A 16,090-nucleotide genomic window follows, 5' to 3' on the forward strand; every position below is an offset into this window, starting at 1 on the left:
ACGGGCCCTTGGCCGCGACCTCCTGGTACTTACTGACTGCGAGTCCTTCGTCCGGGTGCAGCAGAGAAACACTTTGAGCCGGCGCGACCAGCTCGTGGCCTGACCCTCCTCTAACCGGTGCCTGCGAAGGTGGAGAGAGTGTGTGAGGCCCCAGGGCTGGCCCGGCGGACCCAGGGCCCAGACATTATGAACACAGGGTGGCCTGTTCCCAGGACCCCCAGAAGGGCTCCCTGACAGCCAAAGCTGGGTGGCCAGCGTCCCCTGCGGGGACTCCCGCTGGCCTAAGACGGTGCGCCAACGGCCCGGGCAGAATGAACACCACATGCCTTGGGGGCTTCGGAGCTGGGAGCCCCCACCTGTCCCACAGAGCTGCTTCCCCTCAAAAGGATTTCAGCCCAGCTGGCGTGGCTCAGTGGCTGAAGGTCCACCTATGACCCAGGAGGTCACGGTTTAATTGCCGGTCAGGGCACATGCCCGCGTTGTGGGCTTGATCCCCACTAGGGGGCATGTGGGAGGCAGCTGACCTGATGATTCTCATCATTGATGTTTCTATCTCTCCTTCTCCCTTCTTCTCTGAAATCAATAAAAATATATTTTAAGAAAAATTAAATTTAATTTAAAAAAGGGTTTCAGATACATTCTCTGTACTTGGGGGAAGTCTAAGGGCGGAATGAGGCTCTGAACTTCTCGGCCCCTTGGATCTTTCACAGCAGAGGAACAGGCCCAGCCTCCCCTGCACGGCTGGCCTGGACCACTCCCCCCCCCTCCCCGTCCCAGCCCCCAGGTCTGGCAGCTCCGACGGGGAGGCAGACATCCAGGAGTCTGCATCCGAAGGCAGAGCAATGGCCAGTTACCCACGGGGGCCCTTCCAACGCTGGGTGCCCAGAAGTCGGTCTGTTTTGAGCATAAAGAAAACAGATCTGATATTAAAGTGCATCTCCAGGCTGACCAAGAAGGGACTGGCTTCTTTTGTGACATGTGCCCTCCCGCTGGCCCTGTCAGAGCCCGCTGGGAGGTGGCCCAGAGGGGAAGGCGTGGGCCCTCCAGGGGTTAGAAAGGGTGCACGGAGCTGCTGGCCCTGGGACCTGCCAGCCCTGAGGGACTTGGGCAGGCTTACACCCGAAACCAGTGTCCCACCTGCCAGGGGCTCGTTAAAGGGAGAGCATGCTGCCAGGCTGGCTCCCAGGGCATCCTGTGTTTTTAACCCTTTCTAACCTAGCGGGGGTTTCAAAGCTTCGAAGAGAATTTCCTGCTGGGTGTGTCTGTCTCTGGCCGGAGCCAAGTGCTGACCATCCCTGCGCTGCAGTACTTTCTATGTCCACCAGGGGGCAGATGGAGCCGGGGACAGGTTTGGCCTAATGCGGTAAGTTAGGCAGCAGAGGCCAGCCTGGGTGAGAGAGAGATACACCAAATCCAGACTGGAAAAAGTCCACAGACCAGCGCTGCTCCGCCCCGGGACTCACTCAAGTGAAGGAGGACCGATACTCCTTCAGCAAAGATCAAAGGTCAAGGCTCCAGGGAATCACCCACCTCCCAGCCCTCACCAGACGGCACTGGAAGGAGAAAGGGCAGGGGCTTAAACAGCTCCCTGATTTCCGGAAAGTGAATTAACCTGCGGGTGAGCACAGCAGGGCCCGTGTGCACCCCCGAGCCTGGAGGCGGATGAAGGGCGGGCGGGCTTGACAACGGCCCTGCTAGAAACACTGCCGGTTTCAGAGCCGAGGGAGGGTGAGGGAACAGCCCAAGAGGTGGGCACGCCAGCCAAGCCGTGGCCTGCCGCCCAGCCCCACCGAGAGCTGGAGAAGCCGCAACAGGACGGACCTGTGAGCTCCGTGGCCTCCTGCTCGCCTCACAGGCCCAGAGGCCGCAGGAAAAGGCTTTCCAGCCGAAACGACAGCCACTGCCAACCCCCATCTGCAAAGGCCTCGGCTCTCCTGGGCCCCACAGGCAATTACACCGAGTCCCGGAGAGGAGATTTTTATCTGGGGCCCCAGGAGCCCAGAAACCAGGTCAGGTGGGGGCGTGCGCTCAGAGTGAGCACACGGGACGGGACAGGACGGGACGGGCGCTGGCCGCCAGCTGCACTGGGGCCTTGGCTCCAAGGCCTGGCATCTGGGGCTGGGAAGTGGCTGCCCAGGCCTGGGTGTGCCTCTGGCTGCAGGGCTGAGCTGACGTGGAGGGCCCGAGGGAGCGGAACGTGGAGGCAGGAGGGTCGGGCGGAAGATTCCTGCTGAGCTTGGTGCCGGGGCAACCTGCCGCCCTGGCTGAGGGCTCCGACCCCACTGCCCTGGGCTGGAGGTGTAGTGCCAGTCTGTGCCCACCAACCTGACCTGGGCAAGGGACCTGCCTCTGGGACTTCTACTCCCGTCTGCAGAATGGGACTCAGCTGGCCCAGGGTTGGTGGAAGGACGGATGGTGGAGAAGGCAGGGCCTACCTCTTGGCAGAAGCTCCATGAACAGGACCCACCCTGGAAACCCCTCTCTTTTCCTTTCAATAAATACGAATTACTGTGACCCTGGGTGCCCGCCCTCATTCTCTCCCCCACGGCACAGAAACACTGTGTAAAACACACCCCCTCCAGGAAGCCCTCCTTGATTGACCTCCTGCAGCCCCTTAGTCCTCGAGGCAGCCCAGCCTCGTGGGTGAGAGCAAGGGCTCTAAAGCCAGGTTGCCTGGGCTTGGCCCCAGCCCTATCACATACCCGTGGAGTCACATACTCAGGCCAGTCACCTGCCCTCTCGGGCCCAGTCTCGTCCTCTGTGTTATGAGGATGATGGTATCAGCTACCTCCTGGAGCTGTTAGTTCAGCTGTACGCCTGGCTCGGCTGCCACACGCCTCCTGCTATCCCTGTCGCAGTTACTGGCACTGGCCTCAGAGAGAGGACGATGATGGCAGCGGCTCCCACTGACCGAGCGCGAGCTGCATGACCACTTCGTACATATTCTCTCGCTTTTACGTCGCATGACAGCCGCGTGCGGCAGGGACTAGCGTTCGTCCCACTTGATGGGCCAGGGAACTGAGGCAGGGAGAGGCCAAGCCCATGGCTCACGGCCGGCGGCCCCCAGCCCCACCCGAGGTCGCGGCGCAAGTCCCGCCCGCCCCCCGGGCCGCTCACCGGAGGTTGTAGGTCCGCAGGTTGCGCTGCCTCCTCTTGGTGGCCCGCAGCTTGACGAAGGTGCGGCCCGTGGGGTCGAAGACGCAGAGGACGGTGATGCAGACGCTGAGGATGACCACCCAGTTGCAGACGACCATCCCTGCGGGGCAGCGGGAGCACGAGGCGCTGGGACCCCCCCCCCCCCCCCCCGACGCACCAGCTCTAAAGAAGGGACGCTGGAGCCGCCCTGCCCCCCGCTGCCGGGCACCCACCGCAGCGAGCTCAGAGGCCCGGGCTCAGGCTCTGGCCGGGTGGCCGCCCCCTTGCCGGGCCGTGACCCCGAGGCCCATCCTTGGCTCAGAGCGGGCGGCTCTGCAGATGCTGAGGGGCCCTCAACTGCTGCCCCAGGCCAGGGTCCCCGAGGTCGGTGGCAGACCACAGGATGAAGGCCGCGCCCTCACAGCACCGCCCCTTCCTCCCCGTGGAGCCCCAGCTCCTCTGAGGCCTGTCCCCCCGCGCTCGGGGCGCTGACGTACCGAGGGTGACGTTCTTGGCGGTGAGGTCGTTGCAGGAGGTGTAGTACTGAGTGAGCCAGACGATGCCCACGATGGCGTAGATGAACTCGATCACCAGGATGGCTGGAAGACAGCAGGCCCGGCTGAAGGAACCTCGGCCCGGCCCTCCCACCACGGGGCCCCAGCCAGCTGCCCGGCGGGGGCAGGGGACCCCCCACCACCGCCTGCCCACAGGCCTCACGAGGAAGAGACTCAGGCAGCGTGGCTGTCTGCTCCGCTCGCCCTGCTGTAAGGTGGCCTCAGGCCTCGATGCTCCAGAGAAGGAGACTGGAAAGGCGGGTGGCGAAGAGGCGTTGCCCTGCCCTTTCAGGATTTCAGAATTACTCCCCTGGACTCTGGAATCAGACGTATCTTAGGCAGGTCACCTAGTGACTAGGTCTATCCGAGCCTCTGTTTCCTCATCTGTAAAATGGGTGAGCAGGGCTACTGCCTCACTGTGTGAGAACCAGATGAGTGTTCATTGCAGGGAAGCTGCTATTTCCCCAGGAAGAGGCCTCTGGCGCCTGCGGCAGGAGGAGGCAGCCCTGCAGCCGGCCGCTCGAGGCACCCTGCTCAGGGCGCTGAGCCCCGGCTGAGACGGGGTTGGGGGGCGGGAGGGGGGCGTGGATCGGCACTGGGAGCTCCAGGTGGTGTGCAGGAGGAGGAGGAAGATGGCAGGCAGCTCCAGCCAGCTCTGCAGGCAGCGCAGTGTGGCAACTACGCCCAGGCTTTGGAGCCAGGCAGCCTGGGGTCAAATCTCAGCTCTGACCCCTGTACCCGGAGGTGTGCCCCCGCGGGAGTGGGGGAGCCGCCGGCCCAAACCCTCGTCTGTAAAAGGAGACTAACCCTAGCTCCTCCGGAGTAAACCTGAGGGAAGGGCTCACAGTTCATAGACTGTTCGCCAGGGACGAAGAGGGAGCCCAGGAGAGGGACAGGGGCGGGGGGCGGGGGTCTCCTGGGAACTGGCTGGTCCAGGCCCCCCGAGGGCTTTTCCCAGGACGGGTGTTTGGGGAGGATCCCAAAGCCACCGAAGAGACGCCTGGACCAGGCCGGGGACTTCTCTGTGAAGGCCAGAGAGCAAGTCCTCCAGCTTTGGGGTCCTATGGCCGCCGCTCCACTCCGCTCCGCCGCTGTCCCTCGGAAGCAGCCGGAGACAAGAGGCACGGAAATGAGCGAGTGTGGCTGGGCCCCCGTAAAACGTTATTGGCCAGAACAGACGGCAGGCTGGGCGTGGCCCTCAGGCCGGGGTCTGGCCTAGAGCGTCAGCCCCGCAGCCTGCTGGGCCCCCCGCACGTGCCCGCGGACGCCGGCTGCCCACGGCGCACAGGACGAGGGTGCGGGCGGGGCGTCCGGAGCAGCCCCCCACCGCGCGGGCGGCCCTTACCCAGGCGCACGTAGAGCACGTACTGCATGGACTCGCGGGGCTCCGTGTAGAGGATGCCGCCGCGCATGCTCAGCCAGATGATGGCCATCTCGGCGATCATGCAGCTCAGCAGGATGCCGAGGTAGCCGCGGCCGTGGTCCACCAGGTTCAGGGAGCAGGCCTCGTGCGGGCTGTAGACCAGGCCGAAGAGCACCACGGACAGGATCACAAACCTGGGACACGCGTGTGAGAGGGCTGGCAGCCTGCACACTCCCGGGCCCTGCCCGGCCTGGGCGCGGCGGGGCGGGAGCCCTGTCCACCCTGCGCCCAGTGCCTCTGAGGACCGAGGACAGAGAGCCCGGCCTCCGGCCCCGGGAGACGGCGGCCGCCCGCCCAGTGCTGGGCTCAGGGCCGGAGGGGGCCCGGGGGGGGGTGCTCCCCATGCCCTGTGCGGGTGTGCCCTAAGGGGTGTAGGTCTCAAGCACCTCCTGTTGGGGGCTGGGAGCAGGGCAGGTCAGCACAGAGGCTGGGAAGCCCCCTCCTCCCCTTTCTCCTCCCCCGTGCGGCGTGGCCCGAGCCTCACCAGGTGGTGTGCAGGAGGAAGAGGAAGATGGCCGGCAGCACGAGGTCGTCGCTGCCCACAGACCAGCGCCGCCGGAACACCACGATCCCGGGCATGGCTGGCAGCTCTGCGGAGGCTCAGCAGGCCTGGCGCTCACCTCCTGAAAGAGAGCAGAGGGCCCTGTGGCTGCCTGGCCCCCCCAGCACCCAGGGCCCCCAGCACCCAGGGCCCCCGGCACCCAGGGCCCCCAGCACCCAGGGCCCCCAGCACCCAGGGCCCCCACAGCACCCAGGGCCCCCCAGCACCCAGGGCCGCCCGGCACCCAGGGCCCCACAGCACCCAGGGCCCCCCAGCACCCAGGGCCCCCACAGCACCCAGGGCCCCCACAGCACCCAGGGCCCCCCAGCACCCAGGGCCGCCCGGCACCCAGGGCCCCACAGCACCCAGGGCCCCCCAGCACCCAGGGCCCCCACAGCACCCAGGGCCCCCACAGCACCCAGGGCCCCCCAGCACCCAGGGCCGCCCGGCACCCAGGGCCCCACAGCACCCAGGGCCCCCCAGCACCCACGGCCACCCGGCACCCAGGGCCCCCCGGCACCCAGGGCCACCCGGCACCCAGGACCCCCCGGCACCCAGGGTCACCACAGCACCAGGCCCCCCCTAGTACCCAGGGCCCCCACAGCACCCAGGGCCCCCCGGCACCCAGGGCCTCCCGGCACCCACGGCCCCCTGGCACCCAGGGTCACCACAGCACCAGGGCCCCCAGCACCCAGGGCCCCCGGCACCCAGGGCCCCCCAGCACCCAGGGGCCACCACACTCTGGCCAGGTGTGCCCAGCGACACAGGCCTCTCTTCCGCTCCCCCGCCCCAGCCCAGAGCCTTCCAGCCCCCCGAGATGCTGACCCCCCTCTGGGCAGGACCCACCTCTGCCCCGTCCACCCCCAGAGCCAGCATAAAGGACCTCAGCAGCCAGACGGGCTTCGCTCCTGAGGGCCCTGCAGCCTGAGACTGGCACTTGCCCCTCCCGGCACCCAGGACCCCCTGGGGTGACCCCAACAGTAACTGCTCAGCCCCATGCAAGGCCTGGGCTCACCCCCTGCCTCCCCTGCACGAGACCAGGAAGCTCCCCAGCCCTGACCTGGCCCCATGCTCGCCGTTCCGGGGTGGGGTGGGGGCTACCCAGGTCAAGCATGAGACGGGCAGGGCAGATCGCAGGCTGAAGGCCTTGGGCGGGGGCAAGCGTGGAGGTGGGAGTGCCCAGCACACAGTAGGTGCTCAGTAAACAGACGCTGAATTAGGTCTTCCGTTTCTTCCTTTGCCGGAGCCCTGTGAGCATGCTCCATGACTCGGTTTTGCACCACCAGAAAGAACTGCCACCCTCAGCCTCCCCTCTTGGTGGGGAAGGACATGGTTGAGATTCGGGGTCAAGAGCACGCCTGAGGCACCCAGCACCTCTGCTGGGGGGGCGGCGGCTGAGCCCTGCAGGGCAACCCACCCTCCCATGCCCACCCTGAGCCAAGCAGCCTTCACTGCCCGGTCCTAACTCTGAAGTTAGAGTTCAAATTAGCGAGGGACGCTCAGGAGGAGCACCCAGGAATCCGGGCCCCATCCCTAGGGCCGGGGGAACCAGGGTGGGGGAACAGCTGGAAGGCTCCCAAGGGGGCTGGTCCAGGGGCTCCGAGGAGGGACTCCAGGGTGGCCCTGCGTCCAACTGTGCAGGGCAACCCCCGCTGCAGAGGGCCGGGTGCCCCGCTGGCGGGCGGACAGCTGCCCCGGCCACAGAGGCTTACATGGCACCTGATCCTCTCCCCGTGGCGGCTCCTGGGAAAACGAGTCTCCTCGGAGACCAGCATCACTCAGGAAGGAAGCGGGCAAGTCTCCCCCAGCGGACGGACACAGCCCTCGGGGTGGGCCGGGGGGAGCGGGGCCGCCGCGTGGCCAGCCCAGCAGGTCCCCATCTCCCTGCCGGTGCAGCCACTTCATCCAGCTGCTGCAGGCGGCTGCAGGCGAGCGGGCGGCGGGCCGGCTGGCGGGCTCGCTGCTGGGGTCGTGCCTACTCCTCCCCCCACCCTCAGGAAGTGACATCATCCCCCTCTCTACAAGGAGGAGCCGGAGCGCGGATTCTGGGAAGCAGGGAGAAGGATGGGGAGCACAGAGCCACGAGGTGGGGAGGCCGGGGGGGCCGGGGGCCAGGGCTCCAGTGGTGTGTCTGTGACACGTGGCCGGCAGCACCGGCTTTGGTTAGAAAGGACTGGAGCGGAGGGGCTGGGACACCGGGGGTGGCAGCAAGGCCAGGGTCTGACACAGCTGCCCACAGCTGGGGTCTGCCACCCGTCCTCCACAGCCCCGCTGGGTCTTCGGTGGAGTGTGGGGTGGGGCTCAGGGCCCCCCTCACTCAAAAGGAAGGACTGGGAGGGCTGGGGCCAGCAGGAGCCAGGGCCTCCCAGCAGGCGCTCTAGCTCCACCCCCTGCTCTAATCAGGACGGCTCTGGTGGAGGGAGGACCCCTCACCCCCCAACCCCCTGGCAGCACCAGCAGCTGAAGGTGAGGGCCCGCCCCTGCTAGCAGCCCAGAACTTCCTGTCCTCAGGTGTGCCCCGGAGACCCTTCCCAACTGCCTCTCGCCCCTCCCTCCACCTTGTGGAGTCCAGAATGATGAACATTCCTTAAAGTCACACACACCATCCTCGCACCCCTCTCGAACTCACACGCAGCCCCACGCGTGCACACGGCCACGGCCTCCCTGCACTCGGGTGGGAGAAGCAGGGCCAGCCTGGCTCCTGTCTCTGCACAGGTGGCTGAAGGTCTGTGAGCCTCTCCCCGGCCTGAGGGCCCAGGGCCAGGGCCAGGGCCCACCAGACCACGTGGAGCCCGTGGGTGCCCTGTTACAGACCTGGGGCCGCGCCCTGCCCCTCTGGCCCGCACCTGGGGACAGCTGCAGAATCCCACACACAGGCCTCCTGGCCTTGAACCCAGGCGCCACCACCCACGAATGTGTCACTTACTAGTCGTGACTCAGTTTCCTCATCTGTCGCTTATCCCACCTGCTAAACGTTCTGGTGAGGACCCCCCGGGAGACGTTCCGAGAGGCCCTGGCCGCGCTGGCAAATGCCAGCGCCCGTCCCAGGGTCTCAGCGGGGGAGGGGGAGGGGGAGGGGAGGCCGAGGGAGAGCGCGAAACCCTGCGGGGCAGCTGCCCCTCCCCTGCCCGGGCCAGAGACTCTCCAGCTGGTCACCCACAGGCCGTGGCCCGGGTGCGGGCGCCGGGCCTGTGCTGCTGCCGGGGAGGCGGGGACAAGGCCGGGCCCTACAGATCCGAGCGTCTCAGGGCTGCTGTTTTTAAGGGCCTGAAAGGCGTCCTTTCTCTGGAGACCCCGGCTCTTCACAATGCGGGCCTGTTCCCCGCTGGGGATGTGATTTCATCTGGAGGAAATGTCTCAGGAGGGGGCGGGGGGGCAGAGGCTGCTTCCTGGTCTGGGGCTGCCACGCACCATCTGGCTCTCCTCGCCCGCCCGGGGCACAGGGTCGGTGCCCTCCAACAACCTCAGCGGGCGGGCACTCAGCCTCCCCCTCCTAACCCCGGGCCAGTGGCACTTCCAGGGCAGGCACGGTGGCCCCTCCGTGCCCCTGGCTGAGCCCCCAGCCCAGGCGAGTAGGAGTGAGGTGCCAGGAGCCCCCTCACAAGGATGGGATGCCTGGAGCGGCCCCCTCCACCAAGGCCAACCTCCCCGATGGGGACTCGGGCCCTGGGTTAAGTGTGAACCACTCTGGGAGTTCCTCTTCCTACAAATGCAGTCTTCCTAAAACGCACACGAGCTTCCCCCACTTTTCAAACCGCCCAGCCCCGTGGCCTGCGGGGGGAGTCCAAGCCCCCAGGCCCTGGCTAAGGGCCGCCATCACCTGCTGGCAGGCTGTGCAGTCCCGGGCAGGTGCCTTGCCCTCTCTGAGTCCTGGAGCTGGAAAATACTCCCCAACCAATGGGGCCAGACCCCAGCACAGGTCCTGCCCTCAGCCAGCGGGTTCCTGGCTGGGGCGGTGCTCCAGCCCCTCACACGGCCCCACCCCCTTTCCGGGCTGCCCCCCAGCTTGCTGCTCCCTACAGTCACCTCTTTGGAGGGTTCTGTGCTTTGTTTACCCAGTTCCTCTGCCGGGGAAAACCCTACACGTCTTTCTAGACGCGCCAAGGGTCACCTCCTCTTTGAAACCCTCCCTGACAGCCCCCAGGCTGAACAGGCTGCCCCTATGGGGTCCCAGGACCCTCACTCCAGTGCAGCCCTGGACTCGCTGTCTTACGGGAAACTCGCCCGTTCTTGCTGCCCACTCCTGCCCCAGTGCGGCCGAGGGTCCCTGGGGGCCAGGGCCTCGCACGTCCTTCATCCTCACACCCGCTCTCGGGCCCCTGGAGTGTGAGCACACCCAACCTCCCAGCCGGCCCCTCTGCTCCTAAGCAGCCTCCCTCGGCTGCCCTGCACCCCCTCCTCGCCCTGACGCATCCCCCAGGCCCCCTGAGGCACTCCCTTCCTGGATTAAGGGTCCCCCTTCGCTCACACTCTTGGCTCTTGGGGAACACGCCACCCAGTGCCTCCCCAGCCTGCTCAGGGCGACCACCTGCCGCCTCGGGCTGCCCTAGGGCTTCGGTGTCCTCCTCCGCAAAGTGGGGTGACACCCCCCACCCGGAAGGCTGTAGGGAGAACTGGCCGCGATGATGTTCCCGGCTGGCAGACCCCAAGCCTCTGTTTGCGGTGACCGTCACTGACAGAACTCTGAGACGCCCTGTCAGGGGGACCTGTGACCGGATGCTGGGGCCTGAGGTGCTGCCCGCTCACGACCGGCTCTGCCTGAGGGAGGCCTGGACTGAGCAGATGTAAGTCCTGCCTGGGAAACACCCCCTCCCCGGGGGCTTGGGGACTGCTGGCTAAAGCACCCTCGTCCCCTCATCCCAAGGTCCCCTTGTGCTTGGCCCTGGGAACAGATTTCAGGGAGAAAAGCCCTTTGGCAGTGGGTCCCAGCCGCCAGGGACCGAGAGGTCGCGGGGAGGGCAGAGGGCGTGGCTCTGTCCTCCCTCCAGATGGCCCCGCACAGGGTTCTGGCCACGGGGGAGACGGCAGGCCCCCTGGCTCGCCTGCAGTCCCCGGGGCCCACGGGGACAGGCTGCTGTGCAGCTGGGAGAGACCCCAACAGAGCCCCTGCCAGCTTCCAGGTCAGCCCAGGACATTTCCCACCGGGGCCCGGGGCGGGGCTGGAGGGGGCGTCTGAAGGGATGACTGCCAGGTGCAGGCCACAGGGATGTGTCTGACATCAGCCGCGAGCCTCCTGGGTCCCAGCCCTTCCATCCTCACAGCAGCGACGCCGTGCAGCGTCACTCTCACGCCACACGCTCTAAATACGGACTGTGGCCCTCGCCCGTGTGGCTCCGTGGATAGAGCGTTGGCCTGTGGACTGAAGTGTCCTGGGTTTGATTCCCGGTCAGGGCACATGGCTGGGTTGCGGGCTCCATCCCCAATAGGGGGCGTGCAGGAGGCAGCCATTCAATGACTCTCTCTCATCACTGATGTTTCTATCCCTCCCTCCCTCTCCCTTCCTCTCTGAAATCAATAAAAATATATTAAAACTAGAGGCCCGGTGCACAAAAATTCGTGCACTCGGCGGGGGCTGGGGGGGGTGTCCATCAGCCCGGCCTGCACCCTCTCACAATCCGGGACCCCTCGGGTAGGGTTCCTAGGCCTGGCCTGAGATCAGGGCCCCCCACAGCTGCCACTGCTTGCCATCTGTGCAGCGCTGCCCCCCCCTACCCGTGGCCTCCCTCTGCAGGAGACAGGCTGGGGTGCAATGGCTTGGCTGGCCTGGGCCTCCCTCTTTCTTTGCTTGGGGGCACGGCCAGCCCTGCAAGGGGCCGTCTGCCTACCTGATCACCCCAAACCACTCTGCCTGCCTGCCTGATTGCCCCTAACTGCTGGTCTGCCTACCTGATCACCCCCTAATCACTCTGCCTACCTGATCTCCCCTAACCACTCTGCCTGCCTACTTGATCACCCCTAACTGCTAGCCTGCCTACCTGATCTCCCCTAACACTTGCCTACCTACCTGATCACCCCTAACCACTCTGCCTGCCTGCCTGATTGCCCCTTACCGCTTGCTTGGGGGTGGGGCCAGCACTGACTTCTGGTTGGTCAGCCTCTGGTCGGTACGACCCAGGGTTTTTATACATTAGAATAATAAATAAACACATACATACATAAATAAAAACAGACCGTGTCTGAGTCCTGGCTCTCCACTCACCGGCTGCATGGCCGCCGGCACATTCCTTAACCTCTGTGCCTCGGGCCTTGTTTCCAGAATGGGACTAAGACAGCCTCGGCCTCGGAACGGGCGTGAGGGTTAAAGGTCACATACGTAAGGCAGCACCTGCCACGCGGGCAGTGCCCAGCAACGCCGGCTCGTCCATGTGGCTACTATTGAAGGATGAGGGGACCGAGGCCCGGAGGCTCCGGCCCGACCTCCCGAAGAGCAGGGGGCTGAGCAGGAGGCACAGGGATGCCCCCCCGCCGAACGCAGGAATGCCAGAGGGGCCTCAGAAACCGCCAGCCACCCCCTCGTAGGCATGAGGAAACCGAGCCCCAGAAGGCCCCAGAGGCCCGGCTTTCCCTGCCGAGAGTCCCCGAGGCCCCGAGCCGCCCAGCGCCTCCCTCCCCCGCCCGCCCAGCCCCCCTCCCCCCGCACACCCACTCGACTCCCCGAGAGACACACCATGAACAGTGTCACCCCAGGGAGCCTGCGCTGGGATCCGCTCTCTCACGCTCTCGAAGACGCATGGCTCTCTCAGAAGGAAGCCGGCAGCATCCACGCGCTCCCTCGCCGGCGATCAATCTGCAAGAAGGCAGCGCGTTGGGGCGGTTCAGCCACCTGCGCCGGCTCCCGCCTCCGGCCAGGCAGCTCCCCATGCCCATTGCGCTGTAGCCCAGCCTCCAGGCCCAAGTCCACCTTCGGGGGGGGGGGGGGGCCGGGCCCCTGCCTGCTGCGGCCGATGACCCGGCCAGGTCTAGCCACGCCCTAGAGCTGTCAGTCCCCGACCAAGAGCAGTGTCCCCAGGCCAGAGAGTGGCCGCCCGGCCTGGCCTCAGTTTCCTCTTCTGAGGGAGGAGGCGCTGGGGCTGATGGAGGCTCGTCCTCCTGTGAGTTATCAAACGTTAGTGTTTGTTTGTCCCCACAGCATACGGCTGTGTGCGCCTGGTAAGAACCACAAACAAGGAGAAGGGAGAGTGTTAATGTGAAAATCAATGAATCTCAGGACAGAAACTCAGCAATTAAGGCAGAAGGTTGGGGGGTCCATTGGAACCTATTGCGCACGGGCAGGACAGAAAGGGGGTGCTTGAAGTGCACCTGAAACTCTCAGCAGATCCGGGCTTCCTGGCGGCCAAAGGGAAATGGGAAAGTGGGGGGTCTGCAGGGCTCTTTCAGCTGGGGGGGGGGTGTTCTGAGCCTTGCTGCCCTGAGGGGAGGGCCCAGAACTCCATCCCCAGGATGAATGCGATTCCACGGAAAGCTCCCAAAATGGTGGCAGCGACAGGCCCTGCTGCCTGCTGGGCCCCCTCGGCCCGTCTGAGTCCGAGTGTTTCTGTGCTGGGGGGGGGGGGTGCATCTAACGGAGGGGGGATTGACCGCAGTGAGCTGGGCCCCCTCGGCCCGTCTGAGTCCGAGTGTTTCTGTGCTGGGGGGTGGGGGTGCATCTAACGGAGGGGGGATTGGGCCCTGGGCAGGCGGTGGGGTGAGTGCATCTAACGGAGGGGGGATTGACCGCAGTGAGCTGGGCCCCGGGCAGCTTGCTGGGCAAGTGGTGGCCCTTGGAGGCCACCCCAGCTGAGTGGGCTCACCAACAGGCCCTGCTGGCCCACGTGGGTGGGCAGATGGCTCCTCTCTCTTCAGCAGCGTCCAGGGCGCCGGCCTCGCTGGGGTCGAGCCCCTGTCTTGCACTTCTTAGCGGCACGGCTGGTGACCTCTCTCCGAGGGAGGGGCTCACACACCGTGGGTCCCAGGGGGATGGGGGTGGGGGACAGCTCAGCCCACCTGTAAGTTGGGGACCCTGACCTTGTGCCACCTGTGCACCGGTCAGTTACCCACCATGCCCTGGGCCATGTCGAAGCCCTTCCCAAACGGGTCACTCCATCCCGGTAACCGCTCCGTGGCCGGCACTGCTCGCACCCTATTTCACAGACGGGGTGCAGGGAGCGCCTGGTCACACAGCCTGGTCGGAGCCTGTGTCTTAACCACTGCACGCTGCCTCTGGGGAGCAGGGGGCAGCGAAGTGCCTGCTTCTGAGCCCCTGCATGGGTTTCAAGCACCCCCTGTGGCGTGAGGAGGCGGGCCGGATGGGGAGCTGGGGGAGTGTGGGTGTCCTGCCATTCTGCAGGAGGGAGACTGAGCCCAGGGGACCCCACGGTGTGTCACGCGGTGACGGGCTGTGGAGCCGGGAGAGAGCGCAGAGTGAAACTCTCCGAGGGGTGCTACCCCGGCCTCACCGAGAGAGAAACTGAGGCTCAGACGGGGGCAATGTTTGCCCAAAAATCCCGTGGCAAAGGCTAGGGCGGAGCCGGGACTTCCACTTGAGAAGCCTCTGCCGGGAGGCTGGCTGCAGGCCCACACGTGCCGACAAGGCCCGCCCGTCCCCCCTCCCCGATCGCCCTTCCCCTCCCGGGTCGGTGCTCCGCTCAGAGGCTGCGCTCTGCAAGCCACAGGAAGGGAGGAGGCTGCGAGGGAGGCGACAGAAAGAACGCAGGCGTGGGCCGGGGCCACATGTGCCACCAGCCTGTGCCCGGGCGCGTGCAGCCGAGTGAGGGGCCGAAAGCTGTCGCTTTTCTCGCATCAGCTGTGCCCGAGCAGAAGGCAGAAGGCGAGCCTGCCCGCGGCCGGGGCCGGATTTCAGCTACGGACGGGCCCTCACGCACCCAGGCCGGGGGCTGCGGCCGTGCGCCCGGTGTGGCCCGCGCAGGAGGCGACGCCCCTCCCACATGCTGCCCGCCGCCCCCAGGGTCTCGGACGCACAAGCAGCTTCCCCACAATCCCCGCCAGGATGGCCTGGAAGCCCGGGAGACCCCTCCTGCGTCCCTCACGACAACCCTGTGGAGGGTATGGCTGTTCCCACATCACAGATGGGAAAACTGAGACGCCGAGAGGTCATATAACCTAGCGGGTGAGGGCCAAGTCAGGCCCCGGAGCCAGGTGTCTCCGCGTGCTTGCTGGCCAGAGCCCCCCCTCACAAACGAGCAACCTGCGGGCCGGGCCCCAAGTCCCGAGGGGAGGACGAAAGGGAGGAGCCTCGACTCCCGGGACCATGCCTGCGGCCGCCCTGGGCACAGCACAGAAACAGCTCCAGCAATTCATCTGTCACCTGCTTGTTTTTTTTGTTTGTTTTTTTTTGTTTTTTTTAAAATATATTTTATTGATATTTTACAGAAAGGAAGGGAGAGGGACAGAGAGCCAGAAACATCGATGAGAGAGAAACATCCATCAGCTGCCTCCTGCACACCCCCTACTGGGGATGTGCCCGCAGCCAAGGTACATGCCCCTGACCGGAATCGAACCCGGGACCCCTCAGTCCGCAGGCCGACGCTCTATCCACTGAGCCAAACCGGTTTCGGCAACACCTGCTTGTTTTTAAACAATGCTTCTACAGCATCACTACACGCTAGGGACTGCAGCAAGCCGCTCGTGGGTATCACCTCCTTCAATCCTTCTACAACCCTACGTGGCAAGTGCTGTTCGTATTCCCTTTTTTTAAAAAATATATATATATATATATTTTATTGATATTTTACAGAGAGCAAGGGAGAGGGAGAGAGAGCTAGAAACATCGATGAGAGAGAAACATCCATCAGCTGCCTCCTGCACACCTCCCACTGGGGATGTGCCCGCAACCAAGGTACATGCCCCTGACCGGAATCGAACCCGGGACCCTTCCGTCCGCAGGCCGACGCTCTATCCCCTGAGCCACACCGGTTTCGGCCGTATTCCCTTTTTACTGTTGAGAAAACGAAAGCGCAGACAAGGTAAGGGACCCGCCCAAGGTCGCAGCCAGTGAGCAGCAGAGCCGGCCCGTGGGACGCCTCGGTGCCCCTCGTCCAATGACCCCTTCCCCTGACGCTCCAGCTTTGCGTCTCACGCGGCCTATTTCCCACTCGTCCACAACGAGTAGAGCTCGCCATCGGCCACTGGCCCTGCCACGGCCACCAGCCAACTCCCCAGGAATCAATTGGGGCCTTTTGTTTCCTGCCGCTTGCTCCGGAGGGCGGCCGGCTGCCGGGGAGGAGGAGGAAGGGCCGAGGGCGGGCGGCGGGACCTGCCCTGGCAGCCAGGCTGGGCCCTCCCGGCCCCAGAGCCTCCGTCCGGGGGTTACCCCGGGCACGCTCAATGGGGCTGGCATGGACCTGGTTCTGATAGCAGAAGGGGTTCCCTGGTCCTGCCAGGCCAGGTGTGGTTCCTGAATTCCCCTTGGAGGCCGTTTGTTTTCCTGAACGAGGAACG

The 16,090-nt window shown here is 65.5% G+C and overlaps 1 protein-coding gene across 10 annotated transcripts in view; it reads right to left on the minus strand.

The window, feature by feature from the left end:
• Positions 1-16,090, minus strand: part of DAGLA (diacylglycerol lipase alpha) — a 62,908-nt gene that overhangs the window by 15,903 nt on the left and 30,915 nt on the right. For 5 of the 10 annotated variants that reach the window (XM_080642591.1, XM_080642593.1, XM_080642596.1 and 2 more), the window contains exons 2-7: positions 12,321-12,440; positions 5,597-5,735; positions 5,035-5,246; positions 3,633-3,734; positions 3,118-3,256; positions 34-121 (exon numbers count right to left, since the gene is read on the minus strand). In XM_080642591.1, coding sequence (XP_080498717.1) covers positions 34-121; positions 3,118-3,256; positions 3,633-3,734; positions 5,035-5,246; positions 5,597-5,691 — 636 coding nt within the window. In that variant the 5' untranslated portion in view covers positions 5,692-5,735; positions 12,321-12,440. Of the gene's footprint in view, positions 1-33; positions 122-3,117; positions 3,257-3,632; positions 3,735-5,034; positions 5,247-5,596; positions 5,736-7,365; positions 7,521-12,320; positions 12,441-16,090 lie in introns of those variants that run through there. The other 5 variants (XM_080642597.1, XM_080642598.1, XM_080642592.1 and 2 more) reach the window with 4 other exon arrangements.

The sequence above is a fragment of the Plecotus auritus genome (assembly GCF_963455305.1).
Source record: "Plecotus auritus genome assembly, chromosome: 9".
In the NCBI taxonomy this organism is placed as follows: Eukaryota; Metazoa; Chordata; class Mammalia; order Chiroptera; family Vespertilionidae; genus Plecotus; species Plecotus auritus.